Source organism: Mastomys coucha, unplaced genomic scaffold, assembly GCF_008632895.1.
Source record: "Mastomys coucha isolate ucsf_1 unplaced genomic scaffold, UCSF_Mcou_1 pScaffold18, whole genome shotgun sequence".
Lineage (NCBI taxonomy): Eukaryota > Metazoa > Chordata > Mammalia > Rodentia > Muridae > Mastomys > Mastomys coucha.
The window spans coordinates 71,013,855-71,030,865 of record NW_022196900.1 but is presented as its reverse complement, the minus strand read 5'-3'; the positions used below and the strand labels follow the sequence as shown (position 1 = coordinate 71,030,865).

Here is a 17,011-nt window from a genome sequence, read left to right as displayed (position 1 = left end):
CACAGCCCACAAATATTTTGCTAAGATTATATCCAAGCACCTTAGCTTGATAATGCTGGAACTACTATGGATTCCAATTTTAAAAAAAAATCTCAATTTCTCACTGCTGATATATAAATGAGGATATATGAGCCTAAAGCAGATAATTGTTATTTTAACAACTTTATAGATAGGGAAATAATGTAGGTGATAGTAAACATACAAAAAGCTCAATGTTTTCATACCTCAATACTATTAGAAAGGTCATCAAAGAAATACTTGCCAGGTATATATGTTGGAGCAATGGGCAAGTAATAACAGAATAGTTTTAAAAATAGAATAATTAAAATAGTAAGAAGAAAAACAAGTTATAAATCTTAATTTAAACAAGCATTAAAATGCTAGATTTTTCCCCTAGAAGACTAATATGACTTAAAAGATACAAACTATGACAAGTAATTACTTTAAAATTAATGAAATTTAAAAACCTAATACAAAAATATTATACTATTATGACTCCAAGTTACCATGACCATAACTGCATTTACTTTGTCTCAGAAAATGTTATATATATAGCTTACATAAAATAAATCTGACCTGTTCTTTTTTCTTTTGTATATTTATTGACACATAAATCAGCCCGACAAGTGACTTCAAAAGAGGCTCTCCACACATCTCCTACCTCACACCTACCTAAAGAATCAAATGCACCTTCACCAAATGCACTAAGCAAAGAGTTCCCATATTATAAAAGCCTAGAAAGGATTATTATGAAGTAACTGTCTAGTGACTTTTTATGAGATTATTACTAAAATGTTTATAGTCTTTGGCCAGTGATAAATATCTAATGTTGAAACATGAAACAATAACAACAACAAAACCATAGTACCCAGGACAGCTCAGCCAGTGAAGGCATGTGCTTCCAGCCTTGATGACCTGATTTTGATCCCCAGGAAACACATGGTACAAGAAGAGAACTGGTAAACTGACTCCAGCAACGTTATTCACTGACCTCCACATATGTCATAGCACATAGGTACATAACACATGCACACACAATATAAAAATAAATGTAATAAAATACATAAAAATATAAACAAAAGACATTTTATATGATTCTGGCCAAGCAACCTATGTTGCTTATAGGAAGCCTGGGGACTCTTTCAGAGAATGCATTTTCCTTCTCTGTAACTAAGAATTACAAGCTGTAAGCACCTTAGCTGGTTTGGGGAGCCTATTAAAATGTCTTCAATAAAGAGAAAATTTTAGAAACTAACACATAAATGTCTTGCATGAGCATGATGTGATTTCAAGACATCTTTTACCCGGTCATGGATCTCATCACAGTTTGGAGGTGAACACCAATCAGAGTGGAATCTGTGGGCACAAAAAGAGAGAAAGAAAGAAAGAATAACTAGACAGGAAGAAACAAAATTTTCCCCCAACTTTATGAGCTTAATTTTTCCTTCGGCCAAATATGAGAAAGAACATATTCAGATATTTATTCTCAGCTACACTATTAATTTTCTACAACATCTAAAAATAGTCTTATTAATTTTGACATGTATCTGAGAGCCTATCCCTACATATCTGATCACGTTAAGAATTTGGCACAATACTCTTTAGCACTTATCTCTAAATAAGCATGTAAACCTTCATATCAGAACAATAATTCCATGTTCAACATCTTTAAATTAGCATTTATTATCTAACAATTTAATACACTTTGAAACTTTGTAGATAAAACAAGAAACTACATTCAACACATAAGCTTTGTAATATAAGTGATTTCTTATATATAAGAGATGAAAATACTACTTAGAATCTACTCATATTTCCATTCCTTTGAAATACAAATAAAATGATCCCTTCTTAACAAAGGTGATGTCACCTCTCTACCCACTATGAGAATCATACTTTTTAAAGTAAAATATAGATGATAAAACTATGACTTTAGAGTCTGCATATTGGGATTTAAAATGTCAGAGAAGAAATAAAGCATCTATTTCTTTTCACTCTGCTCTTCTTTAATTCAAAATTAGCATTCATATAATTAAGGTATCTTATTTTATTCAGATCATTATGAAAATTTCCAGACCCCTTAATTATAGCATATATTTGAAGTGATACTGATAATTCCCCTATTAAAAAATGGGACGTATGCTAATATATTACTTAAATTTGGCCCTTTTTCATCCTCACCTTGTTCTAATACAATTAGAATATTACATTATTATACAAAGTACAGATCACTAAATAAGTGAATGGCTTAAAGGATCTACTTTAGAGGAATAAATAGACAATCAATTTAATAAATAATCCCAAACTTAATGTGTCACATAGATAAAGAGAAGATTAGGTGCACCTATGCAAGTGGATTGGCAGAACAATTATTTCAGTACATGAAGCCCATTGTGTAAATATGAGATGCAACTGTACAACTGCAGGGCCTCCTCAAGGACACTAGGAATAGGTCCACTAGTCTGTGCTATGGTATAAGAAATGCTTGCCTCAGAAGCTTTAATATGACTTACAAAAGAAAACAACTTGAGCATGATTTAAAAGTGTACCAATTCCTTTTTAATTAGGTATGCTAATATTTAAGCCTTATTTTAGTAACAATGTAAAGTGTAAAACAAATCTGGAGTTATAATATTAATATTTATACTTAAAAATATGCTTCTGAAATACTTAGACTCAAAATTGAAACCATTTTATGGCATGGGAATTTCTGGATATATTTTTTAAGATGGGTGTAAAGAAAACAGCACCTTCACTAAAATAAGAATTCATTCGCTAAAACTGATAAAGATTTTTTAATCTGGTTATTAAAAAACATGATCAAAGGCTTAACATCTTATTTCAATCTTAGAGGAAATATAATTTTACTTATAAATTTACTTATAATTTTACTTATAATTTTTCTTAGAGGAAATATAATGAATACTATAAATAAAAGCTTCTACAGCTGTGTCACTGACATACAGCTCCTAGACAAAATTCCAAATTTTCCTGAGATATACAATATATGTTTACTTCAATTTATACTGTTTCATGACTTCAAAGGATTCTGTAAACATCTGCAAATATATTACTAGTGACCTAGAAACACCAAACCCCAGACAGCTATCTATTTAAAGAGGGCTACTGAGTCCTGAAAAGAATAAAATGTCTTTGCCCCTAATAATATGAGTTGAATACTAGAAGAATGCCCTTCTTTATTGAATGCATTGAAATAGAGCTGTTATACATTGGTAGGAAAGAACTATCATGCTTGCCACAAACAATGCATTAATAAAATTTTAACTCACCTTGGTGAGTTCAAATTCATTCACCATTTATTTTAAATATGCCTTACTTTCATCCAATCATCTAATCAAAAGTAAAACAGCAACGTTGAATATTAAAGACACTCACTTTGTTTTAGCAAAAAGCTTTCGCAAAAATAAATGTGCACATTTATTCATCAGGAAAGAAGTGTCCTAAACTTCCTAAGGTAGACACAGGTGGATCAGCTAAGTCAATCTACAACAATTTTCAGGTCACCTGGGGTCACTGAGTGAAATCAGGTCTTATAAAACTTGAGGTAAGGTGAAAAAGAATGCAAATAGTAATATTTACTCTGAAGTTATTTCTCCCACTGAAATATAACTGAAAAGTTAATTCTAACTCTATTCCATAAAGAATTCACAGACATTCAAAACTGTATATACAGATAAAAAAGTTTCTCAAGAGCCTGTGCTATTGCAGTATATGTAGAATTGGAAATTGTACAGAATACATTTAAAGAGATGAAAGGCCACAAAACATATTTACAAATACTTACAATATAAGTAAAAGCATTCTTGAAAACTTATACACATGACAAGTATTAGAACAAAACCACAGTAACATATAAGTCTTATGGAAGGCTTAACAGATATATTCACTGTATCTGAACATCTAAGCAAATGCAGAAATCAAGAAAAGCCCCCGATAGTGAGATTAAAGTCATCAGACTTCTTCAGAAACCCTTCCTTCAAGAATTTCTAATAAACTTCTAAAGTGAGGGAGTGTGTGCATGTATATGCATGTGTATGCCTGTGTTTGGCGACACCATATGAGAGCACTCCTTTATCCCAATGCCAATCACTAGTATGATTCTAATGAACTAGAATGGCATCAATCAAAATTCTGTATCTCACTCCACAACTGGTCAAAATGCAGAGAAGTGATGGCAAAGTGTCCAGCTCTAACTGGTACATGTACAACATAATCCTACACTTAAGGCTCAGGGAATATGACAGAAGAGGAGTGGGAAGATCTTACAAGTCAGAGGACTAGTATGTCTACTGCAAGATAGTGTCTTATAGCCATGAAAGAGAGGATGCGCCCATGAACTCTTAACAATATGACTGCATAAAAAAGATCTATATAATGACAGAGCCAGTGTCATACTTATATGGATTAGAAAAATTTCCCAAGGCCCCAACCCTACATGAAGAGCCACAGGAAGTCAGTGGCCACTAACAGGAAGAGGAATCAGACATCTCCAGGGAAAAGACTCCTATAGACTATATAATCCTAAGTGGTACATAAGCCCAAGCACATGTACATATGAGCAACACAAAATGCATTTAGTAGGTATATATATATACATACATACATATGTAACAATAATGATTATAGAAGAGGTCATAAATTTAAGAGGGAAAGAGGAGTCATAGGGCAGAGTTGTTGATGTTTAGTCTCTTACTATGTATTGCAATGCTAAAATACTGGCCCCCAAGGCCTGGTTGCCCCCAGGGATGAGAGAATCTACAAGTAAACCCAAGTAATGCTATGTAACCTTGCCCTCCAGGTTATCCCTGATTGGGAAATAAAGATGCCTACAGCATATAGCTGGATAGAAGAAGAGAGGCAGAATCTGAGTCCCAGGCTTGAGGACTAAGGAAGGGACCACAAGAAGGAGCTGTGAGGGGGGTGTGGAGTAGGAGGAAGATGGAAAGGGAAAAAGATGCTATGGGTTAGGAGAGTCATGAAAACATGGACATGAGGGCTGGCCAATTGGAGTTAAGAGTGGCCCAGGTGGAATATGCCTAGTTATAACTCAAGATTATTAATGGGGAAATAGAAACTAATAGCTTAGAGGGTAGATATCTGTCCAGATTTATTGCTGGTTAAGGTTTATTATGAATATAAAAGTTGTGTATCTTTTATCTGGGAACTGAATGATCAAAGGTGGGTTAGAAACTCCAATTTAAGATGAAATATTTACTAACACAGGGACTTACAGGGAAGGAGGATAAGGAAATGATGTAAATATAGCACTCAAGCATGAAATTCTCAAAAAAACAAATTTAAATTAAGTCAAAAATATTCTGTATGGTAGTATCAAGTGGCCAGTATCACACACATACTCACATTCCCTTCCTCTCCCTTTGCCCTCCCCAGTCCAAATGCTTACAAAGCTGATGAACTCAGAAACAGGTAAACTCATCTGCTCAGAGCAGGGTGTTTTAGTACGCCAGCCATAATCTTGTTCAAAGTAGCTGTGTTCAGCTGGACTATTGATAGAGTTTCTACAGCTAATTAAATATTTGTTAATGAATGAACTTAATATGTTTTAGGAATTGAGTGGTGAATTTTTCACACCATATATAAATATGGGATGTGAGAGTCAAAGTGTTAAAATTGTATCTCTTGTGAAAAAAAAAGTCTAGATTTTTTTTAATGGGAAAAAAATCATTTTATGTAAAATGGTGGTTATTTTTTCCCATGCCCCCATATAACAATACTTCTGATTTGGGGCACAAACATTCTTAGAGAGAGAGCTTAACCCTTCCCATGATTTAGATTCTTCTCAGTTGCTGGCAGGAGGTAAATGAGAAGCCAGATATCACACAACAATGCATGTTTTACCATTGAGACTAATCAGAAAATTCAGTGTAGACTATTTGTATACTTAAAGGTAAAACAATTATAATAAGTCACCAGAGGGGTCTAGTAAAACAACCTATCACACATTCAGATTTTTAACCTTTAATAAATTACATTAACTAATTATAAATAAAGAGCCAGATCTGGCTAACAAGTTCACTTCAAGTGAATTGTGCTAGGAAGAAATACTAACACAATATATAATATATTTGAAATAATTTAAGTAAGTCTCAAAAGTAAAAATTTAATTTTATAAATAATCTCTTCATATAAATATGCTGTTTTCTGTTTCTAGTGCTGAATATTCAAAAAAAAAGTGACAGGTATAGTTTAGGCTGGGGCTATATGAACTCATGATCTTTCTGCTCAAAATGAAAAGATGATGAAAGAGCTCAATTTAAACTTACCTTTCCCTGAGAGAGGCTCTATTTAGCACAGGGCTTGCACAATGCTTTGGTGTTGTTGAAGGTGCTGAATGGACTAGTAAGGTCCTTGCAGAATGCTGGGGCTTGCTACATGTCCTTGGGCTCAAATATTCCTCACACCTTTCAAAGGGATCCTCGAAGTCTCTCCCATGTGGTGACCTGATAACCTGTTTTAAAAAAAAAAAGTGTATCTATCTAAATACATACATACATTTATACAGATACATATATACTTACTATATAATTTTTATTTATTTTTACTTAATTATAACTTCATTATTTTTTATTTTTGGAAATAGTGATTATATCATCCTTCTACCACTTTCCTGCCTTCAAATGTTCCTATATACCTCCTGCCTTGCTCACTTTCAAATTTATGACCTAATTTTCATTAACTATTGTTACATGTATATTTCTAAATACATAAAAACAACTTGCTCAGTCTGTTGCCCATTGGCTAATCAACCAGTGTGCTCTTCCCTGGGTAAAACTATTTCTCCTACTCTGAGCATTATTTAGTTGCCTGTAGTTCTTTGTGTATGGCTGAAGCCACCTGGGCTTTCCTCCATCCACTTAGGCATATCTATTGTGGTTCTAGTTCAGGTCAGGTTTAGATAGTCAAAATACAATAAAATTTCATTAACTCAAAACATTTTGAGTAGGAGTGGGACAAGTATCTAGATTGGTGTATATAAAATAAAGAACACATATGAATGAACCACAGATTAGCTACTGTGGTACTTGTACCCTAGTAGAATTCTCTTAAGGAAAAGTAGCTTTAAGACAAACATAGAACATGATACCAACATAAAATATGAAGCATTCCAAGGAGTACTAAGTTCCACCAAAGAAAGTAAACCAAGAAAAGAGATCAGAGATGCTGGAGTGGAATGGAAGCCAATGAAAAGGAATTAATTTAAAAGCAGCAGTCAGCAGGTGCCTCACAGTATGGAGAACATCGTACTAAGGACCTGAAGATACAATGGCCACGTTAGGAAATCAGCCCAAGTGTCCATTAACAAATGGATGAATGAATACAAATAATGTGGATATGTAATAAGAGTTTCATTCAGACATAAGAACACAAAATTACATCATTTGAAGAAAAGGATACAACTAAAGTTTGCCATGTTGAGTTCAATAAAACTAATGATGTGTAAAGGGAAAAACATGACTTAGTGAAATAGGAAAACCCAGAATCCTTGCATCAATATGGCTTAACTGCCATAAGAACTAAGGTCCATCTTCATATCACATGACTTCTCCTGAAAAGGTTTCCCTTCTCAAAACAATACTGATTCTTCTCTTTGTGTGAAGAAGCAATTCCTTTTTCAGAACAGATGAATACGTTCTTCACTGCTCCACTATTATGACTTGCTAAGCCTCAGCTCTGTGTTTATTAACCTTGAGCTTTTATATACATACTTTGTTAATTAGATTCTCATACTGAAAGTCCCCCCATTAAAATGTTTATGATTCCAAACTCTATAAATATCATCTCTTAACCTTTCACTTTCAGAGACACTACTGTCGAGGTGGTGCCTCCCACTTTCTGCATTATGCCCTCAAAAGTTTCCCTTAAGATTAACAGAGAATACAGATTGGAAGAGATATCTAGTGAATTAGCTGTTGACAGCTCTGAGCCCACTAAAGTATATAGATGCAAAGATCTTAGACACCAATAAAACCCTCAATGCATAAATAGCACCTTCCTCTATGATCCTCTAAGATCCCTTCAGCTTCCCTTCTCAGGGGTCTCTCTGGCTGCCATGATAAAATAGCTCTTGTCGTAGGTTTGTTAAACCAAGTCCAAAGCTAAGTTCACAGTCTTCCAGAACTGCAGAATCCTCTTAATGATATTTTCATGTGTTCATTAGACTTGAACACTGGTAATGCATTGCTAATGTCTCTACAATATAATTGTCTGGTATTTTGTATGAATTTATAGGTGGAAGTTTCATGTGCATGAACAACTGTAAATTGCTAAATTCATCTTTGAGCTGCCCAGGGAACGAGAGCTTTGGCTGTTCTCATCGCAACAGCACCCTAGTTTACTTCTCTGATTGTTGTGTTTTGATTAGCTTTTTGGAATTTGTTGTTGTTTGCCTGCTTGCTTTCTTCATAGGTGAACTGCTTCCTAGAGAGCTCACCTCTGACTTTTAGAATCATAGATTCAAGTCCTAAATTTGAAATAATCTGGTTGAATTCCCAACATAGCCAGCACTGACAGACTTTCAGGGGCTTTTTTCACTTTGTTACATGTTCCTTCCAAGCCAGATTTAAACTTTTCATACGTAATAAGGCTTTTATGCTGTAGATTATTTATTTAACATTAATAATAATCAATTGCCTGCTCATTTTTAAATGACATAATTTCATCAATGATTCATTAGAACCACAGACCAAAGTTCTCAAGATGTCTTCCAGTTCTTGATCATGTTAAATTAAATCCTTAGGATTTTGGCTGTTATAGTCTGGTTCTTACATGATATGCAAAGGCCCCTGTGATAAAAGTTTAATCCTCAGAAAGGATTCATGAGAAGATGGTAGAAGAATTAAGAGTGGAGCCTACCAGAAGGTCTCAGGAGATGGTAGGATCCAGTGTACATCTCTCATGCACTCTGGCTCCTGATGGAAGGGAGTTTGCTCTGTCACATGTTTCCACCATGATATGGCACCTCGCCAAAGCAATGCAGCCAATGAACTGTGATCTAGAGCTGGGAACTTTGTGAGTCATAATGTTTCTTTATAAGAAACTATCTCAAGTAACTATTATGATAATCAAAGCTGGGGTCGGAGAGATGGTTCAAGGGGTTTACAGCACTTGTTGCTCTTGGATGGGACCCAACTTTGGTTCCCACACTGTCTTAGTCAGGGTTTCTATTCCTCCGCAAACATCATGACCAAGAAGCAAGTTGGGGAGGAAAGGGTTTATTCAGCTTACTTCCACATTGCTGTTATCACCAGAGGAGGTCAGGACTGGAACTCAAGCAGGTCAGGAAGCAGGAGCTGATGCAGAGGCCATGGAAAGATGTTCCTTGCTGGCTTGCTTCCCCTGGCTTGCTCAGCCTTCTCTCTTATAGAACCCAAGACATCCAGCCCAGTGATGACACCACCCACAAGGGGCCCTACCCCCTTGATCACTAATTGAGAAAACACCCCACAGCTGGATCTCATGGAGGCACTTCCCCAACTGAAGCTCCCTTCTCTGTGATAACTCCAGCCTGTGTGATAAAACCAGCCAGTACACACACTCACATGATAGTTTACAAATACCCTTACCTCCAATTCTATAGTATCTGATGCTCTCTTCTGACCTTCCTGATCTCATAAAGCATGCAAATAGTACATACATATCCAGGCAAAATACATACTAAATAAAATAAAACCTAAAAATGTTTAAACTAATGGGAAGGTGATGAGCATAATGTCAAAGCATTATGTATATCATCCCTGATATATATATATATATATATTATTCATATATATATTATGGCCCAAATACACTGGATGCTATGAACATCCACCTTACTATGGAATACCAACAAGAATGAAGATATTTCTAGTTTTGTTACATTTTTATTTCCAGCATAATAGTTTGTCACAAAATCCTTGTGAAGGGGCAGGAAAGAAGTTCAAATCCAGAATACCATAAAAACCACTAGACATCTACCACAACACATCTTGTCCTCCTCCACAGTAAAAATATTGCTAAGAAGCAATCTTTGCATCTCGGGAGGCACTATGGTCAGTTCTAGGCAACCAAACATACACAAAAGCCCATTCCAAGACCAGGCTCTTAAGGAACAGAGCCTTCTCCATGCCTACAAAGGTGCCTATGAAGTAGAAGACTAACAAGAGCCCACAAATGGGTTAATGCATACAATGAAACAGACGTTCAGAAGCACCTTCTATTTGTTAAATGATTAAAATTTAAATCTCGGCTATATTTAGCTTCTGAAGTTAAGGGTCTTATTTGTATAACAAATAGCATTACCCTGAGCAATTCAGAAGTTGTTATTTTAATATACTATCCTTAACATAAAGCTAAATATTCATTTATGCATTCCTTGGGAGCAGGCAGCTAGGGAATAGACATTTAGGGATAGAAAAGTTAAGATTCATATAAAACGGCAGCGAAAATTTTTAATAAAACTCTTGCCTAAAATAGGTTGGAAAATAGACCACATAACTTCCAAGCTTATGTCTCTAAGGAAACAGCAGGGAAGAAATATGAGTTGCACTGGGTCTTATCTGCATTTAGCAAGAGCTCTCAAGAACTAATGAGCTCATATGAAATCAATTTGTGTCCATCAACAGATGAAAATTGGGAAAATGTGATATAGTGGAATATTATGTGACCTTAAAAAGTAAGGAAGTCCTGCTATTTGCAGTAAAATGCATATTCCAGAAGTCATTCTGATAAATAAGCCAGACACAGAAAAACAAATGACTATGACCTCACTTACCTGTAGAATCTGGAAAACAATTCATAGGAGGGTGTAAAGTGGAAACCTTCAAAGGCCACAGTGGGGAGGCCTTTGGTCAAAAAGACAGTTTTAAGCAGAGAAGATAAAGGGAATGCAGAGATCTATTGTACAACATGGGGACTACAGTTAAAGGTATGAATTTAATATGTGAAAAGTACTAAGACTTTTAAATATTCTCATCAAGAAGGTATGTAAGATAATACATGTTAGATAGATCTAATCACATGTGTACATGGATATACATGCATGCTCTAATACAAATGTGTGTATATGTAAAACAAATTCTCCACAGAAAATATAAAATTTTGCCATTTACACATTAGAAACTGAGGAGTTGTAGGGAGCAAGTGATATTCTTAGGAAAGAACTGTTTTGAGAACAGAAATGAGAGATACAGAATCAGAAAAAGTTAAAACACACACACATAAATGCTATAAGGTTAAGATGCAAAAATGACTTCAGCATTAAAACAAAAACAAAACATTAAGGCTTTTCCATATTACAGAGGGACTAAAAGAAAGGTCAGGCAAGGAGGTTGCTCTACAGGAAAATACTAAGTGAACAGAATGCTATTAACATGAGCACTAAGAAGAATTGATAAATGTGAACTAGTGAAAATCAAAAGCAAAGGGCACTGTCATTTGGAAAAAGTAGCTACACAATAGTAAAGGAGGATTTTTACCAACTGCACATCTGATAGAGGGCTAATACTGAAAATATTAAAGAATGAAAAAGAAAAATTCAACATCAAATAAAAACCCCCTAATTTAAAAATGGGGAACATCTAAACAGAGAATTCTCAAAAGAGGAAATACAATGGCTAAGCAGTACTTAAAGAACCAACATCCATAGTCATCAAAAATGCAAATCAAGCCTACTTTGAGATTTCACCTTATACTAGCCAGAGTGGACGAGATCAATAAAACAGCGACAGCTCATGCTGAAGGAGATGCTGAGTAAAGGCAACGCTCATCCATTGCTGCTGGGAGTGCAAAACCTGTGCAGCCACTATGAAAATCAGTGACAGTTCCTCAGGAAGATAAGAATCTATCTACCTCAAGATCCAGCTATATCTCTCTTGAGCATGTACCCAAAGGACACTTCATCCTACCATAGAGACACTTGCCCAACCATGTTCATTGCTGCTCAACTTATAATAGCCAGAAATTGGAAACAACCTAGGTATCTGTCAATAAATGAATGGATAAAGAAAACATGGTACATTTACACAATGAAATATTACTCAGCCATTAAAACATAGAAAAATTGATTGAACTCGAGTTGGAAGAGGCAAGTCTGGTCTCAAAATGGAGGGCCATGATCCAAAGGAAGCAGAGCAGCTGAGGAAGCTGTTTATTGGTGGTCTGAGCTTTGAAACCACAGATGATAGCTTAAGAGAACATTTTGAGAAATGGGGCATACTTACAGACTGTGTGGTAATGAGAGACCCCCAAACAAAACATTCCAGAGGCTTTGGTTTTGTGACCTACTCTTGTGTTGAAAAGGTGGATGCTGCAGTGTGTGCTCGGCCACACAAGGTTGATGGGCGTGTGGTAGAACCAAAGAGAGCTGTCTCTAGAGAGGATTCTGTAAAGCCTGGTGCCCCATTTAATGGTGAAGGAAATTTCTGTTGGTGGTATTAAAGAAGATATGGAATAATATAATCTGAGAGAAGTATGACAAGATTGAAACCATAGAAATTATGGAAGACAGGTAGAGTGGGGAAAAGAGAGGATTTGCTTTTGTAACTTTTGATGATCATGACACAGTTGACAAAATTGTTGTTCAGAAATATCACACTATTAATGGGCATAATTGTGAAGTGAAAAAGGCCCTTTCTAAATAAGAGATGCAGTTGGCTGGGTCACAGAGAGGTTGTGGAGGTGGATTTGGCAACTTTATGGGTCATGGAGGAAACTTTGGTGGAAGAGGATGCTATGATGGTCAAGATGATGGCAGCAGAGATAGTTATGGAGGTGGTGATGATGAAAATAATTGATCTGGAGGTGATGGTGACAGCTATGGTGGTGGCCTTGGTTACAGTAGTAGAGGAGGTTATGGAGATGGTAGACAGGGATATGGAAACCAAGGCAGTGGATACGGTGGTGGAGGAAGAGGATATGATGGTTACAATGAAGGAGGAAATTCTGGTGGACGTAATATGGTGGTGGTGGAAACTATAATGATTTTGGAAATTATAGTGAACAGCAACAATCAAATTATGGACCCATGAAGGGGGGCAGTTTTGGTGGAAGAAACTCAGGCAGTCCCTATGGTGGTAGCTATGGATCTAGAAGTGAACATGGTGGATACAGTTTTAAAATAAAATAGAAATGGCTACAGTTCTTAGCAGGAGAGAGAGCAAGGAGTTGTCAGGAAAGCTGCAGGTTACTTTGAGAAAATTGTCTCAAATGCATTAGAGGAACTAAAAATCTGCCACAGAAGGAAAGATGATTCATAGTAAGAAAAGTCACTACAGCTTAAACAGGGATCCCTTCTTGTTCAGGACTGTCATAGACAGTTTGCAAAACGTGCAGCTATTGATTAATGCAATGTAGTGTCAATTAGATGTACATTCCTGAGGTCTTTTATCTGTTGTAGCTTTGTCTTTGTCTTTGTCTTTTTCTTTTTATTACATCAGGTATATTACCCTGTAAATTGTGGTAGTTGTACCAGGAATAAAAAAATTAAGGAATTTTTAACTTTAAAAAATAGAAAAATCATAATATTTGCAGGTAACTGGGTGGAACTTGGAAAAATAATCCTGGATGAGGTAACACAGAAATAAAATTATGGCATGTATTCACTTGTATGTGGTAGATGTTAGTGTTAAGTGTTTGCTTTAATAAGCAAACTACAATCTATATAACTATAGAGTATGTATAGAGGTAAAGGACTAGGGATAAGAGGAAAATGGATCCTAAGAAAGAAATAGAATAGATCAGTGGTTCTCAACTTTCTTAATTCTGTGATTCTTTAATAGGATTCTTCATATTGTGGTGACCCCTAGCTATAAAATTACTTTGTTGCTATATCATAACTATAATTTTGCTACTCTTAAGTATTATAATGTAACTATATGATATATGACCTATAAAGCAGTCATGACCCACAGACTGAAAACCACTGGAACAGATAATTATAGATGACCGGGGCAGGGGCCTGGAAATGGAGGATCAAATGAGTATCAGAAAGGAAGGGAAACAAGAGGAAGGAATATGGGCAAGGACCGCTAAAACTAAGAGACATTTGAGAGGTCATATGGAAACAAGGCAGTAGAAGTAAAATATATACATATATGAATGTGATCTAAATGAAATCGCCAAATAACAGGGGAGAGAGAGCCCCAATGAGACATCTGTCCTAACAAAATGAAGCTTCCAGTACTGGGAATGGACTATATCTAAATGAGTTCTTGGCTAAAGCAATCCTATGGGAACCCTCAAAAAGTCATTGCCAAGGTTATTGGTTGCTCTCCACATACTGACAGTAAAGCTGTATTCCTGAAAACAATACCTAAAAACATAGATAAGTAGAGTTGTTGCCTACCTAGAGCCTTCACCCCCATGGACCTATGTTCATGGTACCATAAGGTACTCATTATGCTACCAGAGAAAAACGGTAAAGACCACGTTAGCCACAACCCTTCAGTCTACAATGGTAACCTGTATACAAGATAACAGCTTATCTTAAAATGGTGGCACAAAACTTGTGAGCTTCTCAACCAATATCTAATATGACTTAAGGCATACTCCATAAAGTGGATCTCCTACCCAACACTGGGTGTCCAAGTACCTGAGACTAGGTAGGTCAAAGACTAGGGGAAAACGAAATACTACTGTTCTGCCAAAGGAACTTATCAATAAGATAATTCCTAATGATATTCTGCTATACTCTTAGATCAGTGCCTTGCTCAACCCTCATAAGAACAGCTTCTGCTTGTGGCAGATAGGAACAGATACACAGACAGACTATTTCAGCACTAAACGGAATCTCTCCATCAAGCCCCTCCCTTCATTGCTCAGGGAACTCTGAAGAAAGGGAGGGTAAAGAGTGAAAGCACAAGAAGTGATAGAGGACACCAAGGAATCAAGGTCTTCTAGATTCAACAAAGCTGATGCACACATGAAGTCTCAGAGCCTGAGGCAGCATGCACAGGGACTGCGTGAGTCTCCACCAGATGGGGTTTTAAAACGAAAAAGTGGATACGTGGCCCCATCTCTAACCCTAAAGCTATCTCCAACTGACAGCCACTTACAAATGAAAGATTAGTTTCCTCCAAGGGAGTCTCACTGGGAAAGAAAACACTTGTAAGGGTAGGTCCATGTCTAGTAGTAGATGACCAACACAAAACAAATTCAGTGGTATCTTTGGAGGTTCTTTCATAATGTGGAGTCATGGTTTTTCTTTTTATTTTATTCATTTTTTAAAAAAAAATGGGATGATATTCAATTTCTGTAAGTTGACTTCCTATTACTTTATTTAAAGAGACATAAGAACTCCTTGGTTTTGAAATTCTCATAGAATTCATTTCCCCTAAATACTTGCAGAATAGTGATAAGAAGGAGAGGCAGCACTCATTCGAATCTGATAGTTAAAGGGATAGAAATGACATGGTGGAGTGTTTGGGTTATGTTGTGGTAAATCTCCAACCCCAATAAACCCATGCAAGGAAAATGCAACTCAGTTGTATATTTATAAACGGCATGCCTATATTGGGCAGATATGCCTCTACAACACTTTCTTCCCCAGCTATGAAATCCCTGCTACTAGCAGTTTCTCCAAGCCATGTGCTTCTGCTCCATCTTCCTTCCATAACTCTCCCTCCATCCTCCTCCAGTGGCTGTCTCCTGCCACTCCTCCCCTCCTCTTTCTGTCTTGCCCAGAAAATGCACCTCATTTTCCTCATTTTCACCCACCTCCTCATTTTCGCCCAACAATTGGCTATTTGTCATCTTTCTTAGACAATCAGATAATTAAGGGAAATTCCTCTGCAGGTGTGTGTGTGTGTGCGCACGCGCGTGTCTGTGTGTCTGTATGTACGTGCATGTGTGAACACACGTGTGTTTTGAAACTTGGCAGAATCAACCAAGACAATTTAATTATAAGACATTTAACACACACTTTAGAGAAAAACAATATATTGCACTATCACTAGTTTAAAAACTAAAAATCACTCATTCCTATGGCCATCTGGCTATCTCCCCCGCCTCTCTCCATACTAGGTATGGAGAGAGAAGTATCCTCCTCATACTTCTCCGAGCCTCTCTCCCACCAAGTTCCCTCTCTTTGGTGTGGGGAGTATCATGAGGACATACCATCTGGTATATGGGAGACTCCCAAGAATCAATGTGGTGACCTTAGCTGAGACTCACAGATTGAAGAGGTCACCTCCTGTAGCCAGACAGGAACTCCCAGCAGAGCGATATGGACACCAATCTATGCACAAAAATTTGACCCAGAAACTATCCTGTCTATAAGAAATGCAGGAACAGGGGATGGAGCAGAGACTGAAGGAATGACCAAGCAATGACCAGCGCAACTAGAGCATGGGCAAGCACGAATCCCTGACACTGTTAATGATATTGTTGTACTTGCAGTCAGGAGCCTAGCATGGCTGTTCTCTAAGAGACTCCATTCAGCAGCTGACTGGACCAGATACAGAGAACCACAGCATTGAAAGGGGACGCTTTTTTTTTTTTTTTTTTTTTGGTTTTTTCGAGACAGGATTTCTCTGTATAGCCCTGGCTGTCCTGGAACTCACTCTGTAGACCAGGCTGGCCTCGAACTCAGAAATCCGCCTGCCTCTGCCTCCCAAGTGCTGGGATTAGAGGTGTGCGCCACCACTGCCCAGTTTAAGGAAGAGCAGATGGGTGAGTCAGGGGATTGACTGCCCTGAAGGGAATGAAAACTCTGCAGGAAGGCCAACAGAGTCAACTAACCTGGATCCCTGGAAGCTCTCAGAGTGAACCACCAACCAAAGAGCATACACAAGCTCCCCCATGTATAGCAGATGTACAGCTCGGTCTTCATATGGGTCCTGGACAATGGGAGTGGGGAGCTATTGTCTGACTATGGAACACATTTTTCTATGGGCTCCCTTGTTTGGCCTCAGTGGAAGAGGATGCGCCTAGCCCTGCAGAGACTTGATGTGCTAGGGTAGGGGGAGAACCAGGGGGACTTTTACTCACTCAGAAA

The 17,011-nt window shown here is 37.0% G+C and overlaps 1 protein-coding gene and 1 pseudogene across 4 annotated transcripts in view; one reads left to right on the top strand and one right to left on the bottom strand.

Annotated features, from left to right (window-relative positions):
* The window catches only part of Spata6 (spermatogenesis associated 6), a 91,821-nt gene that overhangs the window by 15,860 nt on the left and 58,950 nt on the right, over nt 1–17,011 (bottom strand). For 3 of the 4 annotated variants that reach the window (XM_031378209.1, XM_031378211.1, XM_031378212.1), the window contains 2 exons: nt 6,306–6,490; nt 1,257–1,356 (listed from right to left, as the gene is read on the bottom strand). In XM_031378209.1, coding sequence (XP_031234069.1) covers nt 1,257–1,356; nt 6,306–6,490 — 285 coding nt within the window. The remainder of the gene's footprint in view (nt 1–1,256; nt 1,357–6,305; nt 6,491–17,011) is intronic. The other variant, XM_031378210.1, reaches the window with a different exon arrangement.
* LOC116095225 lies at nt 12,121–13,144 on the top strand (annotated as a pseudogene).